At 39.0% G+C, this 11,169-nt stretch overlaps 1 protein-coding gene across 5 annotated transcripts in view; it reads right to left on the reverse strand.

Moving 5' to 3' along the window:
• Window positions 1-5,710: 5,710 nt before the first annotated feature.
• Mon2 (MON2 homolog, regulator of endosome-to-Golgi trafficking) overlaps window positions 5,711-11,169 on the reverse strand; it is a 76,861-nt gene continuing 71,402 nt past the window's right edge. For all 5 annotated transcript variants that reach the window (XM_013350285.2, XM_005357937.3, XM_005357939.3 and 2 more), the window contains one exon: window positions 5,711-7,448. In XM_013350285.2, the coding sequence (XP_013205739.1) occupies window positions 7,285-7,448 (164 nt within the window). In that variant the 3' untranslated portion in view covers window positions 5,711-7,284. The remainder of the gene's footprint in view (window positions 7,449-11,169) is intronic.

Genomic DNA, 11,169 nt, shown 5'->3' on the forward strand with positions numbered 1-11,169 from the left:
ATCTAGATACAAAAATCCCCTAGTGACTTCTGTCATATGACAAGGACACACTTACAAGTTCATACCTGACGGCTGTATAGTCAAGGACAAGAAAGAAGCTGCTCTGGTCCCCGCTCGTTTTTTGAACTGTGTATCATGTGTGTTTTCTTTCTATCACAGCCTCAAACTTGCCAGTGCTTTCTAACATCCCGTATAAAATTATATCAAATAACTCTACGCATTAATCATCACTATTGATTCCACTTCATGGAAAGAACGTCAAAAGAGGCTGACTAGTTGCTCAGGTCCTACACTGGGCAGAGAGCGGGACTGAAGGTATGAAGACCCTGTCCACTGTGCACTATTGTTGACAGGATGCAGCCTCTTAAAGCCGGCAAAACCAGATGCTTTAAACAGACACCATGTTTTAAACCTGGGCCCGTCCTAAAAATCCCAGCCAGCTCATACAAAAGGAGTTCTTAGACAATTTCTCAATACTTGAAGTTTTTTTGTAATATTCATATATATATATTTATCCCAAATGCATTGTCACAAGACAGCAATTGCCTCGAAATAGTTTCCGTTTATTTCAGTCAGATATTAATGCGGTGAAACATTTTTACTAGAGACCTTACGGTAGCTGAAAGAAAGGATCTTGAAGTGAGCCACACTGATTCAGGTTTGTCACGCTACAAAGTGACCTCTACCTTCCTGCTCCGAGGACTGAAGCAAGAGGAACCCGAGGCTCAAGTCTCTACAGTAGCAGTTTTCGAACCAGGAGATACAGGAGTTACTGGATCTGAAAGCAGTATACACTCATATGAGAATTTTCTCATTACTTCTCAGAGCAGGAGTTTTAACTCAGTTTTTTGCTCCCTGCCTTGAATCAAAATTTCAAGTGAGGTTCCTGGATCAGAGGTGACATTTGTATGTCTTGTTAAAAAAAGAAAATTTGAAACCCAAGTTTTTCGAGCTGTGGAGGGATGGTTTAGCATTGATAAATACACGTAGTGGCAAACAGCTGCCCCAAATTAACAACAACAACAACAACAACAACAAAACTCTTAAAGTTTAAAAGGGCCTAAGCCAGCCAGGGAGACTAGTTTACTAAACCAGACCAGGAGACGACTAGTTTACTAAGCCAGACCAGGAGACGACTAGTTTACTAAGCCAGACAGGGAGACAACTAGTTTACTAAGCCAGACAGGGAGACAACTAGTTTACTAAGCCAGACAGGGAGACAACTAGTTTACTAAACCAGACAGGGAGACAACTAGTTTACTAAACCAGACTGGGAGACAACTAGTTTACTAAGCCAGACTGGGAGATGACTAATTTACTTAGCAGGCAAAAGGCCTTAAGTTCACTGCTCCCTGAATGTCCCCCCAAATCTAATCTACATGAGGACAGTGCTTTTAACTTGACGTACAATTCTTACTCAAAGTTTTCTATTTCCTTTCAGAACTATGACTCTACATTCACTTTCTTTCCATTTTATTTATCAAAAGCTTTAACAAGTTTCTCAGAAACATTTCTCCTTTATTTCATCTTATAATTGTTTTCCAAATTGACTATTTACATAATGCATTGTAAGCATAGAAAATTACCAGCCATAAATGATGAGGGAATCAATGATTTTCTGAACCTAATAGGGACAAAAAAGCAAGCATGAAGTATACTAGAGAAAAACTGGATCACCAATCAGATTTAAAACTAATTTATCAAAGAAAATATGACTGAGGTTAACTAGTAGGGCTGGGATGAAACATGTAAGATCCATGCACTCAGAGTTTTAACTATACAGCTCTGAACAAACACCTACTCTAGATTACAAAGATTTGGCTTTGAAGCCAAGAAACGTTCCTGATTATATTATATAACCAGTATAGCTCAACAACGTAGTAGAGATTGTAAGAAAAATGTAGAGAATTGTATTGGGAGCTAAGACAGGAATCTTGCAAAATTAGATAAAATATCCAGTCTGACATAAACACCATATGGTAACCGCCCTGAGACAGGAGCTGGATGCTATGTGTTAAAATTATGACACAGAGAGGAAGTGCTGGGGGAAAAATGAAATTTGCAGTTCGGTCTAAATCTTACTACTTTATTTTCCTAGCTAAGTAGGGTAAGACTGCAGCAGCAGCTCTCTCAAGTCTTTCCTCCGTCTACTCGAACTTCACCCAAGTAGTATTGCTATCATACCACAGTGCTTTTGCAATGATGGGTGCTTTATGATATTCCACGGCTACACTATTTGCTGAGTTTTAGTTCAAAATGAAGCTTAAGGTAATATTTGTAGTAACTGAAAACGATCTCAAAATTTAGAAATTTCCCTTTTCTTACTTGAGGGTCTAATCATTCTCAACAGTGTAATAAGGGATGGTTCAAGGCATCACTGTGTTTCCATGAGCAACAGTGGATGCCAAAATACACTAGGAGTACTCAGAAATAAGATAAAACATTTTCATCTTCCATCAAAATTGCTTTAGATATGGATTTAATTTTTATGTGTTTGGGTATTTTGCCTGAGTGCATGGTGGTCATGAAACTTCAGGAGAGCATCATAACCCCTGGAACTGGAATTACAGACAGTTGTAAGCTGCCATGTGGGTGCTGAGAATTGAACCCGGGTCCTCTGGCAGAGCAGTCAGTGCTTTTAACTGCTGATCCATCTTCCCAGTGCCCAAATTACTGCTTTGTAATAGAAAAAATAGAAACAGATGAAACAGAAGTAATATGCTGCCTGTAATACTTCCAGAAAGCAAGCAGTGCAAATATCAGTAAATAGTATTGATGACATAAATCTATCAGCAAAGTGTTTACCTCCCAAAACAAAGGCTCTTTCCCCAAAAGGCAAAACAACCCCTCTCCCGAAAACACAACAAAAAGACCTACAAATTTTGCATGCCCTCTCTAAGAAAAGGGACACCATCCTGCTATTCACAACACAGCACAGACATGACTGTTCCAAGTTTAGCTACTGAATCCATTTATTTATAGCAATCCCATTCTGTGTCTTGGCAGCAGAATCACAGGCTCAGAAATACAGCAGGCGATGGCTGTAAACTACTTCACATTGTCCACCATTAAGACGGCTGCGAACTTCAGCGAAAAGGCAACGGGGGTCAAAGTGGAAGGCACTTCTGTAATCACACTTAAGAGGCTGTCAGCATGTTTCTATCGCTCTGAGTGTGATGGAAGAACAGGTGAATGGGAGTGGGTAGAGAAGGAAAAGAGGATCACTCTTCATCCTAAGTTAGAAAGTGAGGTAAACATCTAATTTAAATTGGAGGGGATGAAAGTGATGCCCAAGAAAAGGGGAAGAAAGAGATGAATACTTTTTGGATATAACAGTGGATATATCCTGTCATAAACAACCTGAATAAGTGCCTAAGAAGGTCCTTATGAAGTCCACACTCATATTGAACATTTTTTCTGGAGAATCAGTAACTTATGATCATCACTGTATTACAGTCAGAACAGCAGCTTTGGAAAATTGCTTAAAGATAAACGAGGAGGCGGACTCTCAGCCAGTCCCTGGAAGACCACAGAGATTATTCAGACGCAGAGGACTTACCTCAGCTCCTCTTGTCTGCTTTCTGAGCAAGGTGTCACTGTGTAGTCCTGGATGCCCTGGAAGCCTTGTGAAGTTTCCTGCCTCCGCCTCGTGAGTGCCGGGCTTAGAGGCATGAGCCACTACACCCAGCTTATCCGCCTGGCTCTTTAAAAGCAACACTGCTAATACAGTAAAATGACTGATTTAATCCGAGTCTTCTGAAAGAGTCTGCATGTAAATTGAGATACAATGACAACTTTCTTTCCCATTTACAAAAACAACATTAAAATAAAAGCACCACTCTACTCTCTAGATACAAAATTTTAATTCAAATGGCCATAAAGTATTAAAACTATTTACCCACTATATTTAGTGGTACATGGTACAACACGCCATGTAATGCTTGCTCTTGTCACAAATGATTAAAATAAAAATTAAAAAAAACCAAAACCATAGTTCAGTATAATAAAGATAGCCACAGGGTAGTAGTGGTGCAAGCCTTTGATAACAGCCCTTGAGAGGCAGAGGAAGGTAGATCTCTGAGTTTGAACCCAACCTGGTCTACAGACCGAGTTCCAGGACAGTCAAGGCTACACAGAGAAACCCTGTCTGGAAAAACAAAATAAAACAAACAAACAAACAAAAAAACCCAGTATTGTATCCCTAAGTATTGCAAACTGTAATACTTTTGACAATTCGAAGTATTTCCAAAATGCCAAATCTAGTAAGTGGGAACATTAGAGACATGTAGTAATGCTTTTGAAGAGACCATTATTGTCTACCTCTGTGGTAGTTTTCTAGAAAAATCTATAACCACAGTAATCTGAACGCAGACATTAACCTGCTTTGGGTCTTGAGGATTTGGCTATCTGCATGAATTATTTTATACGACAGTGCCCTTTACTGACATGACTGTCACAACATTTCATTGTGGGGTGCATTTACTGACATGACCGTCACAGCATTTCTGATGTTTTCTCCCTCGCACTGTTCACAGTGTATGCTAATTCACTCTCAGTCTCTTAGGTGACCATTGACCAAATGCTTACCTACCCAACTCACTACAGCACAACATTCTTCACACTGTATAAGAAAGGACAAATGACTGCTTTGGCTGCTACTAAAAGTGAATGTTACCCACTAGGATAACATAAGTAAACTAAATTGTACACTGTTTTCTTCTGATGCTATTTAGAATTTAAAGAATGAAGCAGGTGTTCACTCAAAAACTATATGGGGAATCAGGTAAAAACATAAATGTTAACATGTGCATTTATATTTTAGTCAGACTTAATAATTTTTTCTTTTGGGCACATAATAGACTTTTAATAAACGCTATGCAAAATGCACATAGTAAAACTAGAAAACTTTAAAATGAATCATAAAAAGATAAGACACTACCAAAATTGCCCTTTCTTCCTTGGTAGTTGTCACACTGTCTATACAAGTACACAATTAAACCCTGTGCTCAGCAGTCTCTAAAAGAGATGGTCACTGGTAAAAACTCAGTATGAGATGTAAAACTCATTGCCCTGGGATGGGGCGCAATGATGGGGACTGAACCTCGGCTGAATCTAGTAACTCCGTGAAGCCCAGGTCTCACAGTGACTGAAGAATCCAGTTCATAATTAAAGAGCAAGGACAATGTATTTATCTGTCTGGGACCAGTACATAGTTGAAAATATGGTTGAGAAGAATGTGTGACCCAGAGGCCATAATTACAGTACTGACTCCTTCGGAGTTGAGAGGAATTTGCGGAGAAGCCTGGCGATTAGTCCACCAAGGCCCACTTGCTTGACATTGAGACTGTCAGTGATTACTGTACATTAACACATTCATCTCATTTTTATGTTCTGAACTATACAGCGCGACACTGCTATTGAAAGCTAATACTGCAGTAGCTCAAGTTGTTTAGTTCAAGTAAGACTCTTACTTACAGCTAGCCTTCACTGGAGAATAGTCATTTAGATTGCAACTGATCTGCTATGAGCAGACACTTACTTTATATAAACTCAGGGCAGTATTGTGAAAATGTTGCCACCCTTATTATTTAGGTACTTTATCAGTGGTTTCCCTACATTTTAAACCCACAAGCGAATATATCAAAATATAAAAAATACACGGCTTGAGTCATTCTTTTTACACCTTTAAGAAAACACGAATAGCATAGTCTATGAAATGCCATGTTTTACCTTAACCTTACATGAATTAATAAAATAGAAATTCATTGATTCGTGTGAATAAAAATAATATTCCTTCAAAATAGGCCTTACCACACGTATATAGAATACAGTGCAAATTAAATCATTACATAATTAAAATAGCCTCAAAATTGTATCTCATTGATTACTCAACTTTAATGTCTCCTTATAGTTTCATGATTATTCTGAAGAGTCCAAAATTTATAAATCTTGTTAAAGTCAAAAGCTTTCTTCTAGAATGCATTAAAATAATATCAGCCCCATTATCATTTCTTATTAACAGCAATGTTTTCGACATCCGCGAAAGGAAATTTTAACTTGGAAGAAAAAAATATCACAACAGCATAATTAAACAAATACAGCAAGCTAGATCAAAGTCAGTTTTGTGAGAGACTGGTCATGTGCTCCACCACAGTGAGCTCACTGCTGGGACATGCCGCTGCCTCTGCTCACTCACTTGCTGGTGACTCGAGTTTTATACTGTAGGTTAGCCCAGTGCCGAGTCCTCTTGAAAAGAACTCAGAAAAGGAAGCGCAGAAATGAACAAAACCTTACAGGCAAAGTTTCATGAAATCTCAAGTCATCTTGCCTTGGTCATTCAAAGACAGTGACAAATGTCATAGGAAAATCAGCAGAAATATAAAATATGACAAGTCTTTAAAATTCAGACAGCAAATATAAAAACAGACACATAAAAGCTTAGAGAGAGGCTAAAGAATGAGGTATGATTGGGTCATCGTGCTACAATGTATCTCAGTGTATTAAGTTACAACCTGTGTTTCCAAGGTGCAAAGTCAGCAGACCATAACTTCTGCTGTTCACATGATCCTCTGGCCAGAGGCGTACAGGTCACCAACAATGCATGTAAAAAGCATGACGCTGTGTGATTACATGATAAACTTATCTGCCCCATAAGAAGGCAAATCAGAAGTAAAAATGTAAGCAAACAACTTTGTATTAATAATAAATATGCCTTCAAGCATTTTAACATCAATATTTAACATCAATTTTAAATTTTAAATAAATGCAACTATTTTATACAGAACTGTACCATTTATTATACACACAGTACATGAGTTCCCTTTGTTCACAAAGGCTGGTTGTAGATAATTATGGAATGTTATAGTATCACCTTGCATAAAACTTCAGTACAGTTTCTGTACTTGAAAAAGGGTGCAAAACACCAGCCTTAGAAATCTGAATGGAAATATCTTTTCTTCCTTTTTAAAAAGCACATCAATGGCACACACACCACACACTGTACATAAGCTCACTTTTAAATCACCAACTGAAGATATGATAGCAGGTACAAGGGAGAACTCTCTATCCCGATCCCATCAGTTCTCTCATTAAAAGGCTGGTTCCTTCAGGAGCCTCTGTTGACAATGTACACTTTCACAAGAATTACCGAGCCCAGATAATTACACTTTAAAGAAGGCAAACAAAGCTGCCAAGAATTACTGCAGTAAAAAACGTCCTTCTCATAGAAGACTCAGGAGCAAATCTTCCTTAGGTTATCTCTCTTCCTTCCATGACTGTAGGGGGTCAAGATTCTCCATTTTGAACTTTGGATGCTGGTGGTTGCATGAAATCCTTAAAGGGAACTAGTGCCTCTTTCAGAGCAGAACAAACTTCTGAGGATGAACACGTGATACATTCTACCAAAGTTGGGTATAAGGCAATTACTTGTGCCCATGTATTTCCATCAACTGTAAGGAGAAAAAGTACAAAAATCTCAAAACAGAGTTGATATAAACAGCAGCCACCCAATTTGCAAAAACACAATGTAAAAACTCTAACAGAATGGTTCTGAGAGCATCTTTTAATTTTTAAATTTTGTAAGATTTCCTGATATAGTAATAAAGCATGAGAAACTGAGATAATACAGCATTGTGTACTTAGAAATTAGGTAAGAAAGTAGTTAAGGGGCTGGAGACGGCTCAGTGGTTAAGAGCACTTGCTGCTCTTGCAAAAGGACTAGGGTTTGGTTCTCAGCACCCAAATGGCTGCTTCATTTCTAACTTCAGTTCCAGGGAAATCCAGTGCCTTCTTTTGGCCTCCTCAGTTATCAGGCACAAAAATACACATACACATATACGGACAAAACTCATACACATAAGATAAAAATAAGTAAACTCTTAAAAAAGGAAGATAAATGATCAGTGAGTACAGACTCATCAATGCCAACAACTTGAAAATAAGGCATATTTTTAAATGATGCTTCCATTTGTGAAAACTTTGGACATTAATAAAGTAACAAAATAATCCAAATCACTCTTTTCTATATAGTTGCCACAAAATCTAAGGTGCATGTGTATGTCAAGAACAACTGGAAAACATTTTTTATTCAGTTGCCTACTAAACTATCTTCCCATAAGTCTCTCAGTAATGCTTTTGACACTGATTGCAATTTCAAACCAGGGAGCAGACATCATCTTCTCACAGGGCTTGCTAACCTCTAAGGTGTATCACCAGACTGGGGAGAGTCACGTCTGCCTTTCACCATGTCTACCAAGTGGATGCTTTTCATCAGGAGCACAAAAGTGACCCATCTTATCCAACAATCTGCTTACACTGAAATCACATGTGACATTTATGTTTTCTGTCATTTGCTAAGGTTTCCCAGTAATAGGGACTTGTACATGTGAGTAAGAGTTGAATCACTAATCTTGTGTCTCACCAAATTACCCGGCTGGCCCCTCCGTCTTATTCTCTGGCAATTTCCCCACATAACCCTGGCTGGCAGATGTCATGTTATTACATGGAGCAAGTCTCCGGTCTGGGGCAGGGTAGCGTGCCATAAAGAATTCTATGAAAATGTATAAAACACTCTAGCTGATTCTTGAGACATGTTTTCTCTATGCCCTGATTTCCTGGAACTTGCTCTGTAGACCAGGCTGGCCTCAAACTCACAGAAATCCACCTGCCTCTGCCTCCTGAGTGCTGGGATTAAAGGCGTGTGCCACCACACCTGGCCCAAAGCACCTTTTATAATGATTCTGTCTTTGTTAGGTGGTAGCGTTTCTTCTGCCAAAATAAAGTGATGCTTGGTATCCTGGTCAGGTCAGTGTTTCAGTTCTTTACCTCAGCTCAGAGTCCCTCCCAACTCCGAAAGAGGCTCCTGATTAAATAAGCTTGGCAGACAACACATCAGCTCTCCCCTTAAAGACAACTCCTATGAATTCTCTACAGGCTTAGCGTATAGAGCATATTCATATATAATCCAGGGTTTCCAAAACGAATGCTTATGGGACTTTCCATTTAATACATTCTCACCTACTCACTGCCTTCCATGCTGACTGTGATGTCCAGGGCCGCAGGGTAGAAGAAGGGAACCAACCCCCTACAGTTTTCATAAGGGGTGTGCCAGTGTACACCTCTCCTCCACACACAATAAATACAATGTAATAATAATAAAAGAAGAAACCACACCATATTTCTTTTTGCTTTTCCTGGAGTGGGGGTTGGCTTAAAAGAAGCCAGAAAAGGAACTGAAAGACAAACGAAAGTCAAGCACCTCTGCCCAGCTGTCACGCTTGACACTTCCTACCAGTCCACAGAGTACACTAATGGAGACTAGCTACACTGGCCAATCCACAGTCAAATTACAACACCAATTCTCGACTTATTAGAGGAGATACATAATGTGAAATGTCTTCCAGTAGGCTGTGAATGTGTTGCTCTCATTGGTTGATAAATAAAGCTGCTTTGGCCTATGGCAAGGCAGGGTAAAGCCAGGTGGAAAATCCTAGCAGAGATATAGGAAAAGAAGGACGGAGTCAGGGAGACACCAGCAGCCGCCCAAGGAGCAACATGCCAGAGCACCACCAGTAAGCCATAGGCCACATTCGATACTTAGATGAATAGAAATGGGTTAATTTAAATGTAAGAGCCAGCTAATAAGGCCGAGCCATTGGTCATACATTTATAATTAATATTAAGTCTCTGAATGGTTATTTAGGAATTGGTGGGCAGGAGAAAAATGTTCAGTTACAGATATATCAAGATGACATCTAACATATCACTTGGGGGAATCTACTCAGGTTCTTATAGTATGTTCTAAAGCCTGCCGTAACCTGAGGGATTTTTTGTAACAGGATGTCAGGTGTATAACACAAATATGAAACCCAGGACTTGGGAGGGAAAGGAGAAAAGATCAGTAATTTAAGATTATCTTTGGCTGCATATAGTGGGGTTCAAGGCCAGCCTGAGTTACAGGAGCTTCTGTTTCAAAAACCCCAAATTATAAAAAGAGTATTAAAGAGACGTATTCACCGATATGGAAGAATATACATGTTTGTTAAGTGAAAAACTAGAGAAGAAAAAGTGGTTATAAACAGGGAATACTGTTATTTACTTGCATAGAAAACTGGGGTTATCTGGAGTATGTATTTTGTATTTACATGAAAAACTTCAAGAGAAGAACAAATTAATAAAAATAAAGTAGTAATAAAAATACACACATAAGCCAGGAAGTGGTGGTGCACACTTTAATCCCAAGACTTGGGAGGCAGTGACAGGTGAATCTCTTGTGAGTTTGAGGACAGCCTGGTCTATAGAGCTAGTTCCAGGTCAGCCAAGGCTACACAGAGAATCCCTGTCTCAAACCGCCCCCCCCCAAATCCCACACATGTATTTTAAAATATTCATTTAGTTGTGCATCACAACAGGCACCTGGGGTCAGAGGACAGTTTGTAGCAGTCAGTTTTCTACTGTGTGGTTTCTGTTACTGACTTCAAGTTCTCAGGTTTTGTAAGTGCTCTTACCCAGTGAATACCACATTACCTGCTATTTTTATTGTTTTAATTTACGTGTATTTATATTGTCTACTCAAAAATTTACCATCAAGTAAAATAATAAAACAAATCCCTTCAAACAAAAATAAATCTCCAAATGCCTCATTTATAGCAAAAACTACAGGAAGATGATAATAAAAAGTTTAAACACAGATGGAGCCTGTTGGCTCTAACCTGATAGTCAATCTCTTGCATCAGGCTTGGCTTGTACAAGAAGGCATTCTTACTTATTTTTCTCTTTCTTTCTTCCTTTCTTCCTTTCTTTCTTCTTTCTTTCTCTTTCTTTCTTTCTTTCTTTCTTTCTTTCTTTCTTTCTTTCTTTCTTTCTTTCTTTCTTGTTTTTGTTTTGTTTGCTTTTCGTGACAGGGTTTCTCTGTGTTAATGGTCCTGGCACTGTCCTGGAACTGTCACTTGGTAGTCCAGGCTGACCTGGAACTCACTGAGATCCACCTGTCTCTGTCTCCCAAGTGCTGGAATTAAAGGTGTGGCCACCCCCATCCGACCTGAAGTTTCTTACACTTTTCTAACATATCACTAAAACTTAAGGTTACATCAAATGAAAACATTCACTTCGTAACTTCAGAGGAGAATTGTGCCTAGTGTGCAGGTGCACAGGTGTGGGTGGAGCCAGACC

The sequence above is a fragment of the Microtus ochrogaster genome, chromosome 24 (assembly GCF_000317375.1).
Source record: "Microtus ochrogaster isolate Prairie Vole_2 chromosome 24, MicOch1.0, whole genome shotgun sequence".
Classification (NCBI taxonomy): Eukaryota; Metazoa; Chordata; class Mammalia; order Rodentia; family Cricetidae; genus Microtus; species Microtus ochrogaster.